General features: G+C 36.1%; 1 protein-coding gene across 2 annotated transcripts in view; it reads right to left on the bottom strand.

Moving 5' to 3' along the window:
* The window catches only part of LOC103496088 (DExH-box ATP-dependent RNA helicase DExH7, chloroplastic), an 85,322-nt gene that overhangs the window by 58,420 nt on the left and 14,215 nt on the right, over nucleotides 1-12,687 (bottom strand). For both annotated transcript variants that reach the window (XM_008457814.3, XM_017046418.2), the window contains exons 6-10: nucleotides 8,382-8,863; nucleotides 6,885-7,103; nucleotides 2,649-2,760; nucleotides 2,002-2,187; nucleotides 311-390 (exon numbers count right to left, since the gene is read on the bottom strand). In XM_008457814.3, the coding sequence (XP_008456036.1) occupies nucleotides 311-390; nucleotides 2,002-2,187; nucleotides 2,649-2,760; nucleotides 6,885-7,103; nucleotides 8,382-8,863 (1,079 nt within the window). The remainder of the gene's footprint in view (nucleotides 1-310; nucleotides 391-2,001; nucleotides 2,188-2,648; nucleotides 2,761-6,884; nucleotides 7,104-8,381; nucleotides 8,864-12,687) is intronic.

The following is a 12,687-nucleotide window of genomic DNA, read 5'->3' as shown; positions in this document are numbered from 1 at the left end:
ATTTTAAAAAAAATCACAAAATCAGTCCCTATTGTTAGTTTGTCGTTAACTTTTCCGAAAATAATAATAATAATAATAATAAAAGCTCTATTAGCCTTCCCCTGTAAATTTTATAACAATATTCAAAGTGCACTCTTTTTCTTGAATGAAACTATTATTATTATTAGAACAAGTTCAATCAAACTAACTCTAACTAACAATAGGAATTTTTTTTTTTCTTTGTTTCTTATCATATAGGTGAAGAGTCAACCAGAGAACATATCATCAACAATACATCTAGAAGAAAATTTCTAATATAATATGCACAGACCTGATATTTTTTAGTTCTCATTTTATTCTCGTGTTCCAGTCTCAATCGAGAACTCTCATTCTGGGTGTTGTAGTCTAATTCTGCAATCCAAAGAAGAAGAAAAAATCATAATTGATAATTCTCCGAGGATTACTTTAAGTCCTTAACTATGAAGAGGAGTAACCATATATATGTAGTCAAATTATGCCATAGGTTACATAGAAAACACTCAACATAATTAATAGATAAAAAACATGCATGGGAGTCTTAAACTAATATAATCTAATATTAAAAAAGTGTATAATGCAATTTTAAAATGAAAAGACAGATAACTAATGAGCTCCCATAATATTCTCATCAACTGATCAACAGACAATAACTCTCACGAGCACATACAATCAACCCAACTGTCTTTTTCCCCAACACGAAATGAGTTCTTTCATTGAAGGAACTACAAAAAAAATGTTCAGAGAAAGGAACCACCAAAATGAGCAAGCAAAGAAAAGAGAAACAAATGCCTATGGAACATCCCAATTAATACAATTTTTGAGTGGTGCTCCGAGCAAAAGATCAATTGGGAGAAGTCAGCCATTTGCGGTACTAATATTGAGGACAGCAAGATCTCCTCTGCGGCATCCATGCTGAATTGCAAAATAGAAAATCTTCCTTTGATGTACCTAGGTCTTCCTTTGGGAGGATACCCAAAAAGTGCTAACTTTTGGCAGACTGTCTTGGTTAAAGTACAGAAGAAGCGAGAAAAATGGAAGCAATTTAATCTTTTAAGAGGAGGAAGACTTACTCTTCGCTCATCTGTACTCTCCAATGTTCCCACCTACTTCATGTCCACCTTCCCCATGCCAGAAAAAGTAACTAATTCCATTGAAAGAACCATGAGGAACTTCTTTTGGGAATGAAACAAGGGTAGCAAATTGAACCATCTTGTGAAATGGGATTTAGTATCCAAAGCCCAAGGAGATGGGGTCTCGGTTTGGACAAGCTGAAATTTAGAAACATGGCTCTGCTTGCCAAGTGGGGGTGGAGATTCATTGTAGAACAGAGTTCCCTTTGGTGTAAGGTGGTCTGTAGCATCCATGGCAGTAGCACCTTCCGTTGGCACACAAGCGGCAAAGAGACCTCAAGTTTAAGAAGCCCTTGAATAAATATCTCTAGGAAGTCAATAAACAGCTTATTTTGGTTGGTTAGGGCCTGAAGTCAAATCTTGATTTAAGTGCCCTTTTACTGAGGAAGTTAATACAGCTTATTTGCATGAAAACCTTCTTAGAGATGCCTCATTGGATGAGCAAGTGGCTGAAAAGCTTTTAATAATGCATGCTTCAAAGGTCTATTATTCCCACAGCTGCTCCCTATTTGATTGCAATTGAGTCTATTTGAGCTATATCTGATTGAATACTTTGAATATTTTATTGTTACTATTATTTTATAATTATTATTACATCAACAAGAAGAAACAGTTGTTTCTGGTTAAAGAAAAAATATAAAACAAAATTTGCTCAACCTCCTGATCCTTTCTGGTGTGGATTTAATCTGGTTTTCTTTACTATAATCTGCAAATATTCTAGCTCTGAAGACACCTTATTAACTATTGCATCTTTTGCAATTTCATCAACTACCTTTTAATATAGCTAATTAAAACAGAATAAAAATTCCAATTCAAAAGCTTGTATTATTTCTTCCAAGTTTAAACTACTTACTTTCCCCGAATGAATGTGAATTAAGATCAAGAGCACGTGGCTTCTTATCATCCTCAATATTGAGCTGTTCAATTTTCCCAACAAGAGTTTTAGAAGCAGAACCAATATTGGAAGCATCAAGCAAAGAATCAACAAAACTAGCCCTTCGATCCTTCTCATTGTCGTCAACTTTGCTAATTGACTCCCCTGCAAGATTACAAATTCCAAGCAAGCACAATGGTGCTCGATATCATAAACATGTACATTTTTGATGAAAAATCAATGGCAAAGATTAAAGGGTATTAGCAATAAAGGATATGTACACAAATACTTATATTGTTGTTCTGGAATTCTAGTTTAACAAATCAAATAGATGTTTATGATGCAGGGATTACATATTTGAAATACTAGATAAAACTTCAAATATTTGTTTGATCAATTATAAGAAATCATTGTATTAGTTGTATCAACAAATTTACTAATCCTGCTGTGTAACATGACTAAACATTCAACATTAAAACGCACATACACACACATTTTTTTTTATTGATAATAATCTTTTCCTAACTATTTTCAAGCTTTAATATTCTATATATTTTCCTCTACCGCATCGTGGATTGGAATGAAAAGCAGAGCCAATTAAATGGGTGCATGGCGAAAACAGTTACCTGCCTTCCACTGCATAACAAGAGAAGCATATGGCTCAATAAGTGCAACATGAAAAGGAAGATCTGGAAACAAGTGACAAAGAGCAAAAGCTGCCACCTTATTCTGGGCATCCTGTAAGAAAAAATATTAGAAACGAACTAGTAATCAGTAGAAAAGTCACAGGCTGGCACTAGATACAGAGAAGATGAGAATGAAGAGACAGTTCTAGGACAAGAAAAGCCAAGGAAGTGTTAGGTGATTTGGAAATGCTTCGGCAATTAAGGATAATTAATGACAAATGCATATTTATATTTTCTTTTCTGACAAGTAAGAGAAATTACATTAAGAATAAATAGTGTCCAGATAGCATATGAGATCCTATACAAGACGACCTAGACAAATATCCCAATAACCATTAACGTCCTCTCCCTTTTCTTATTTACCATGAGATCCTAAACAAAATGAAAGTTGTTTCATGAAGACATGAAAGCCAACAAAACTCTTATCACTTTCCAATGATCAACTCTGATGGACTCAGGAAGCCATTGATGAACTCAATCCTCCAGTTGAACGCTTCTTCCAAAAGCAAGTTGACATTGATAGAGGCCGGCTGAAGGTCTCTAAGTTTCAAGCAAAATCTGGATGGATCCTTAGCTGCAACTTCTGGCCTTATTCAGGAGGACACTCCATCATAACAGTCTGTTCCGAAGAAAACCAGCAAGGTTAGTTGTCCTTCTGTAAGATGCCAATTAAATTCGTAGAAAAGGTGAGCTACACCAGCTGGTTCTCAGGCAACTCATCAAAGATCTCCCCTCAATTTCTGGTGAACAGCGTAGAGATGGTCAAGTCCTATAGCTCGAACATTCCAGCAACAAGACCCAGAAAAAAGGACTGGTGAACAGCGTAGAGATGGTCAAGTCCTATAGCTCGAACATTCCAGCAACAAGACCCAGAAAAAAGGATCCCAGCCTCCTTTTCAATCAAAAAGAAATCCATCAAGTTTCTGACCATCCTTCCCCCATAAACACAAGCAATGACTAATTAAGAATCATGAAGTGGTCAAGGTAGACTTTTATAACCTATGGATAATTACAGAACTTTTTGCATCAGATAATTGGAGGTTGATCCACAGGCAGCTGGAAAAGCTTTCCCAAACCAGAATCGTTATGAACCCCCTCTATAATGATAATGCCCTCGTTAGCTTTGACAAAGTTTCAATCAAAGACTTCATTGGCGAGAAAGGGAAATGGCAGGCTCGGGGTTACTTCCATCTCAAATTTGAAAAATGGGATCCTTTGCAATACAGTAGGCCACTTGTGATAAAAGGTTATGGAGGATGGATCAAAATCAAGAATCTTCCATTGGATTTCTGGCAAAGAAGCACCTTCGAAGCTATAGGAGAACATTTTGGAGACTTAATTGACATAGCCACAAAAACATTAAACCTCATTAGTTGTAGCGAAGCCTGGATTCTTGTCAAAAAAAAAATTGTGGTTTTGTCTCTTCAACAATAGGAATCTCAGACTAAAAGAGAGGTAACATCTTCCTACACTATGGTGATTTTGAGTTCTTAAACCTACCTAACCCCAGCAAAGCCCCCAGCTTGCAAGATAATTTCAGTAACTCCATAGACCGGCTGCAAATAAGGGAAGTTTTGAGTGATTAAGGGTTTGATCTCTCCGCTTTTCCACCAGTTTTAAATGTACCTAAATCAGTATTTGCTGTACTCCCCAGGATTAGAAGTCCATTCCAACATCCAGAAGCTTTAATTGGCTGATCAGCTCTCCGGCGCCGGAGGAGAAGACAGGCGCGGTGTACAGTTGGCTGATAATTTAATTGGGCAGGCAACTGAACAGTCTCTGTTAAACGCCAATCAATTGCAGCACAGCTGTCTCCAAAATGATATGGGGCCCAGTTGAATTAATTTAAACCTCCTTAATACAGCTGTTAGTGATTCAATTAGAGAGAGAAACAAAGATAAAGCCCCCTTGATAATTACCAAGAGTAATTATGATTTACCCTCCACTGTAATTAAGGTTTCGGCCACTCCCGAACAGCTGCCAATCTCAAAACTGTCCACTACAATTCCCTATTACATTCTGCCCTAGGGCCCACCAAGATTCTGGTATCTCCAACAAGTTTTCTTCATCCAAAGGAGGTAAAACCTTTCAAGCTCCGAAAATGCATAAACACTACATCAAAAAGCAAACCTCTTTCAACAACTTATGGACAGCCCTCTTAAAATCAGAACTAAATGGTTTATGCTCCCTCAAAGTTCCAATTTCTGCTCCTTCACAGATCCTCTGCACAGAGCCTTCCATCTCAGAGAAAAAAACCCTGATCTCCTAGAGGTGTGCAGCACCAAAATTCAGTCCTTTGATGGTGTCATAAGGTCAGTATCAGCAGGCTCCCCTATCAAGTCTTTTCACTATTCCAAACTCTCCAACCCCAACACTAATGTAACTTTATTGTGAGGTTTCCCCTGTCATGCTAACAATTCATCTGAGAAGCATCTTGCTGAGGCTATAGACTCTACTTTCAGTGTCAGTAGTGAAGATTCAATGGGTTTTCCCAAGGGATCTTGATCATAAAGTTACCTCAGAGATAGAAGGGGCTGAGCTTACTGCACTATTTGATGAAGCTGCCATCCCCCTTTTAAAGTCCCTCAGAATTGCCAAAGGACCTGCTGTCTTTAGTCAATGATTGTGGCATAATTCTGGTCTATGGGGTCAGCTCACTATTTTCCCTCACGTAGCCCCATGAAGATTATTTCTTGGAATACAAGGGGACTAAAAGATACCTCCAAGAGAGAAGCCCTTAAAAAATTCATAAAAAATTCCATCCAGTACATTGTCTTGACCCAAGAATCCAAAATGGAAGCCATCAGTGCAGTCTTTATAAAATCTCTATGGAGCTCTAGAGATATTGGTTGGAACTTTGTAGAATCAGTGGGCTCATTAGGAGGAATTTTGACTATGTGGGACAGCAGTTCAATTTCGGCTATTGAGGTAATCAAAGGACGCTTCTCCTTATCAATAAAATGCCTTTCGTTATATAAGCAGAAATTTTGGAACACTTACAAGAAGATGAAATTGCAGAATTCCAATCCGTACTCTCCCTCCTCTCATCGGAAAAAGTTTGACTCTGAAGACCACAAAATATTCAGATTTCGGTCACGATTTTTGGGTCCCTTAACAGTGATGATATTCTGCAAAGAAGGCTCTTAACAAGTGTTTACTGCCCTCTGTTTGTCCTTTATGCTTAAAGGCCAATGAGACTTTTGCTATGCCCCTTCTCTTCCTTATGCTGGAATAGATTCTTCTCCATTTTCAAATTGCTTGGGTTTTTTATGGCTCCCTTTGTTCCTCGGTTCTCCCAATTGGCCCATCCATTTTTTAGAAAGAAAGAATTGGAGGTTGATTCACCATTCAGTGTTAAGCAGCAAAGATTTTGAAGGTTTCTAATTGATCATGAAATGTTCACACAGGAAGATATTAATGGAACAGACCTTCAGGCTATAGTCACATTTTTAATTCAATAATCAGTTGCCTTGGAATTTGTATAGCGAAACTTGTGTGGTTTGAAGGTTCCAAATAAAGAGATTCGTATTCAAGTCTCTCGAAACACTTAATTCAGAACTAGTCGAAACACTTAATTCAAAACTAGTACTCTCCTAAGAATCAAAGAAGAAGTTGGGTTCAAGAACTGTTTTCCAACCGGTTGAACAATTATTGATTTTTAGCAGTTTTGTGGTTTTATTTTAGTGAAGATTCAGCAAGGCTTTTTGTTGTTCTCTTGGTGTTCCCTCTTCACTCATCTTGATGCTTATTGTGGGCAAGTTGTCAGCTTACTGTGGGTTCCTTTTGACATCTGTTTTAATTACTTTGTACCTAGTTTACTTTCTAGATTTCATTTGTGGTTCCAGTTTAGAGGATTTTGATTAGCTCATTGTTATTGTTGAGTTTGATTTAGTTATTGTTTGTATCTATTTTAGCCCTTTTGTTCTCTGTATAATTCTCTTATACTTTAAGCGTAGTCTCTTATTATTAATAATAATAAAGAGGCTTGTCTCCGTTTAAAAAGAAATTTCATTTCATCTCCCCTTCTTTCGTTGGTATCCATTTTAATTGAACTTTTTCTTACCTAAACAAAGAACATAACGGTGCACCACTTATTTAAATTTAAATTCAATTTTTCATTTTTGCTCACCACACAATGTATTATTATGTAAAAGTTGTGAAGGGCGGTCAAAGTACCTCTGCAGATTCAAAAATTTCATCCTCATTGGGAAACTGAAGAGTGATAAGACCTCCAGCTTTCCGATTTTTACCTCTCCCACTTGCTTTACGCAGCACACTGACAGCATAGAAAAAACCATTTTCTTTTCTGTGGATTTTATTAAATTTTGGTGCATCCCATCCTTCTTTCTGACATAATTGATGAAGAACAGCCTTGGGAATCTTTAGTGGATCACCCTGTATTCATTTTAACCATTATCTATGAAAAACCACTTGCGCTAAGAAAGAATGAAATAGTACAAAGGCATAAAGAAGATGACATAAATTGTACCATAAAAATAACACAGCACTTCATACATTTAAACTCAAGACAAGCATAAATTGACAATGAACTTCATACATTAAACAAATATAACACACAAGCATAGTAGTTTGAGCTCGAGAATCCCACAAGCACTCCAATTGCACCTTTCCAGCCTTTAGGAGTGTCTCAATGTCTTTTGGAGGATTCATACCAAAATTTACAAGCATGCTCCGATCATGCCATTCTAGCCATTCCAAGGCAAGGTTGATAGGCCATGTTCATATCAAATTGCCTCAGCATATTCTCAAATGCACCATAATCATCTTGAAGGTCGAGGGATCCGTGAGAAATGAGAGCAGCTAGTCGGACACCACTGGAGCCTGAAGATGCAAAGTTGGCCAGAGATTTGGTTTTCCTAGAAGAGGGCTTTCAAGCCTTGCTAAGGCTTTTCCTTTACTTGAAGAAATCTTTCAACCCTCCACACGTTGATGCCATTTTTATTTTTCTCCTTCTCTGCAATAGATTCGGAATTTCAAATATTGAATTTAACCCCAACCAAATGTATCTAATGTCATGTTTGACCCAACGCCCTGTTTCTTCCCCCTTTGCACGCTGGGAATGCAAAACAAGGCCCAAACTGAAACTTTTCGCAATTTTTGTCCCCAAAATGGGTATTTGATTGGAGCATTCCCATCCCCACCGGGAAATCGAAAAACTGCGAACTGAACATGTTTCATGCCCTAACAAGCTAGGAACAAGCTAGGAAAAATCAGTGGGGCAAGAAGACCCTGTGAGCTTGACTCTAGACTTTGTCAAGTGTCTTTGTCAAATTTCAAATGTCAAATGTCAAAGATTTTTCCATACGCAACAAAGAAATTTAAAATGTGTACTTGTAAGGGCAGTATATTATTACACCAAAAAGAGCATCAAAAACAAATAACTCAAGAACATCTCCAAGAATCTTTCTTTGTTTGAAAAGTTAGTTGTTTCTCTCATCTCATATCTTCCATAAAACGGCCCTTATCATGCTTGACCTTAATTAGGAAAATCACCGATGTCTCCAGAGTCTGGGCATTGGGGTCGGCACGAACTTTAAAATATATATTATATTACTCTTTTTCCCTACAAACTAAGCCACATAGAAGTTTTATGTTCAGATATAGAAAGCAAAAAGAGACAGCATGAAACTCGAGGAGTCATATATATATTACCTTCTTCCATATGCCATCCAACTTCTCCAAATTCTTCCCACTGGAAAGTTCTTTCATCTTTTCTTTCTTCTTTAGTTTTAGTAATTCCTGTGCTACATCTAAATTTGTTTCTACATCTTCCAAAAAAAAATTACCAATCTCCACATCTTCTGGCTCTTCTGAGTCATTCTTTCCTTGGGATGACAAAAGATCCACGGATGTCTCCTTGGGGGCTGAACAAGCTCTCCCATCTACATCAACGGTTGATTCAATTTCTTGTGAAGACATAAGATCTACAGATAACTCCTTTGATTTTGACCAATCCCTTTCATCTACATTAACAGATTCGTTTCTATGCACTGAAATATCCAAGCTACTTCTCATGTTTGCTTGATTGACCCCAACATTTCCATCTTGCACAGAACTCATAGCTTCATCTTTCAATGTATTATCCAACGCTCTTCCATACTCAAATTCAGAAGCCAGCATATCCACTGATAATCCTGCTTAGAAAATGGGTGGAGTGATAAAAGATGGAACATAAAGCAAACATATGCATACATTAAAATATAATTTTATTTGGGAATTACTCTTTTAGTCCCTCAGTTTTCAGTAATAAGTGCATTCAGTCCCTAAATTTTTTAAAAAAACCTTTTTGGTCCATAAGTTTTTATAAAAATGGGTTTAAAAGGTCTCTGTCATCATAGGTTTAAAAGGTCTGTCTAATCATTTAGATGTACTTTTTTAATTATTTTCAAACAAAATAATGATAATAATAAAAGTTATATTTTCTCTCCCTCTCCCCACTTCACCGCTTCTTCCTCTTCTCTTCTCCCTTCTTTGGACAGTGTAAACAAAGAGGACCAAATTAAATGGTTTCGTTAATGATATCGATCAAATCTCAATATTCCAGCCTTTTCATCTTTGATTGTGTTGTTCTTATCAGGATATTCTATACACCTTTCTATTTTAAATACTCAATCAATGCTCACATAGTGATAATTTGGAAAAGGAGTAGCTCAAGATTCCATGAAAGTTAAGATTAGGAAAAGGTATTTCAAGGTTCCATGAAGATTGTTCCAAGAGGTATTATACTTTGAGGCCCCCCATTTTCCCCATGGAGCAAAATTATAGTCGTGCAGAAAAATTTTGTTCAGAATTCGTTTTTCTTTTTCCTTATTCCAATTTTGAGGGTGATAATATGGTTTTGAAAGGACAATAGTCTAGGGAGCAACAATCAGCAACTCAGAAGATCAAGATATACTTACCTCCAGTACTGGAGTTTCTCCTTTATAGAGAGATCTCCGTCTCTCCATCTCAAGCGCATGTGTTCTCAAGACAGTCTAACCCTTCAATTGGATTTCAATTTTTTTACTCCATAGAAGAAGGGAGAAAGGAACAGGAAGCAGAAGTGGGTGAAGTGAGGAGAGATGGAGAGAGAAAAACATAATTTTAAGTTAAAATTATCATTGTTGTTTAAAATGACATGTCATCGTTTAAAATATTTTTAAAAAAATGCCTCCATATAATGGCAGGGACCTTCAAAACCTATTATTTTAAGCTTAGGGGGCGTTCGGCCCACCAACCTCTTAACTTGGTGTAAACAACTCACTTCAATACTAAACACTATTGAAGTTGCACATTTAACAAGTAACTTCCTTCTCCATCTTACAACTATACACCCCAAACACAAAACTTAATAACTCGTAACATATCAACCTCAGAATTATTAACCTCACACAGTGGGCCAAACGGCCTTCAGGGACTGAAAAGGTCCATATTAAAAACTAAGGCTTGTGAAGCATAGATACTTCAAATTGTTCAAAGAGTTGTATTAGATTCGTATATGATAATGATACGATGGAGATATGTGTCAGATACGTGCAATAGAGTATCTAGTTTTTTTTTTCAAAAACATGTGTGTCCCCTTCTAGATACGTGAAGGGGGCATGTCAATGCTAATTTTTGAAGAATTAGGTTGTTTTTTATTTCTCAGCCAACAACACAATTATAAGGGTAATTATAATGGGTAGCAATTTTAGGAATAATAATTAAGTATATAGCAACATTTTAAAAAAATTATAAATATAGCAAAGTCTATCAGTGATAGACTTCTATTGCTAATAGACTCTTGTGGTTTATCAGTGATAGACCAATATTTGTAGCATAGTCCATCAGTGATAGACTCCTATCATTGATAGATTTTGACAGATTTGACTATATTTACAATTTTTAAAAAATGTTGTTATATCCTTAATTATTTTGAACCTAAGCTACATTTGCAACTATCCCCAATTACAATTTACCAAACCCAAAGGAAAATAAATATAAACAAAAAAGGTAGAATATATAGGCAACAAAGAAACCCTAATCTAGGGAATATGAAACTATAATAAAGGATGACTAAACAAAGATCTTTCGACAATCACATTTTAGATGTCTCGACTTACGACAATAGTGACAGACGATGTCCTGAGAATCAAATTTTTGAATTATTGGAATTTATGTCCTAAAACTCGTAGTTTGTAGTTTAAAATTGTATTCTATTTAATAAAATTGTTATTGAGAAATTATTAGCGAAATTGAATATTATAATCTTGAATCCAATAAATTAAGGTTATGAGGCTATGTTGAGTAAACTTCAATTTTATGTAGAGACATAAACATGGATCAAGTTCAAGTATATAACCTAAACAGTCTAAAATATATGAATAAGGTTAGGCACCTTATTTTGAGGACACTATGGATCCGACCCACTATGTAGTTAATACAAATGATCCGACCCACTATGTAGTTAATACAAATGATGTGATCCTGAGTCGTTCATGTAGAGACATGAAAGAGGGGTCATCCTATGTAAAGAGTTACATAAGACTTGAACCATGAAATAGTCACTTTTACGCTATAACACCGTTTACTGTATAAAACTAACTATTTCGATTACTAATGACCTAGATAACTTAATCTTAATCCTTAACTAACTAGAACTCCTATTCACACGGGATTATCCTTAAATCTACATAGGTAAGGGCAGCTCAACAGCGTTGGTCCAATGAACCTCCCATTTCAGGGGTAACACCGGGTGGATAACTAGGGACATATGGTGTAAGACAAAATTCACTACCCATTATAGGACTAGTAGATAGGTTGTTCCTTTAAGGACTAAATTCAAGTCTTGAACAAAGGGTCACACTCTCTCATGGCCAATGAGAGGGTGTGGCTCGAAAGGGATTTGATTTATAGGTTGGACCTTAAACCAATTGTTCAATAGTGGATCAATGGGACTTAAGGAGCAAAATGTAATCTTTGAGATAAAACGGTATTTTGACCCAGCCAAAGTTACGAACAATCTAGGAAGGATTAACTTACTAATCATGGTTATATCGGATAGACATAAATATGTCTATAGTGAAATTAGTGCAACTACGGGACTTTAGTGGAATAACCCATTAGTTAACGAATATTGATTAGCTCGGTCTAAAAGGGTTTAGACAGTTCATCTCGGATTGTTGGAGCCCTTAATCTATAGATCCATTAAGTTCCCCTACTAGCTCATATGGAATTAACTTAGAACAGTATTTTAGATTAGTTTGAATAGTTCGAAATAGGTAAGGGAAGAGAAACTGACAAGTAAATATGTGATATAGCGGTCGATTATCAATTTAGGGATAGAGCTTTAAATTTAATAATGATCTAAATATGAAAAACATGAATGTGGATTCACATTTGGAAGCTCAAAAATGATGGAAATGTTTAAAGTTCTAAAAAGTCAAAGGGTCGACTTTTGACTTTGATAAGTCAAACTTTGACTGACTTTGATTTGAATTTCGAAAAAATGAATGTGGATTCATGTTCGGGAGGTTGGAATGAATCAAGGGGGACAAAATGGTAAAAAGTCAAGATGTTGACTTTTTTACTTGAAAAGTCAAAGTTTGACTTTGACTAAAATGGTAAAAAGACCATTTTTCCCTTTGATTAAAGTTAGTGGGAAAATCTAACATTTTGTTGAAAAATCTCACTAACTCCTAGTAGGCTATGTGGATGCATGAGATGTTGACACCAAGCCTACTAATGGTTAGTGGAATGTAAACTGTCAGGCTCTTGTGAATTAGTTAAATGCATTTATGCATGTAATTAGTCTATTTAAAGACTTCTATTTCAATTGTGGAAAAACTTCTATCACTTTAATGTTTTTTTCCTTGAAATTAATTTCACAGAAGAATTTTCTCTCCCAACCTCAACCCTAAGTCCAACCACCAAATTTCTATCCATACCTCTCTCTCAAATCCTTCACCTATCGGGTCCCACAACCCAATTCTAAATTCGG

This window comes from Cucumis melo, chromosome 6 (genome assembly GCF_025177605.1).
Source record: "Cucumis melo cultivar AY chromosome 6, USDA_Cmelo_AY_1.0, whole genome shotgun sequence".
In the NCBI taxonomy this organism is placed as follows: domain Eukaryota; kingdom Viridiplantae; phylum Streptophyta; class Magnoliopsida; order Cucurbitales; family Cucurbitaceae; genus Cucumis; species Cucumis melo.
Note: the sequence above shows the minus strand (reverse complement) of the source record. Positions and strands in the feature narration are given on the sequence as shown.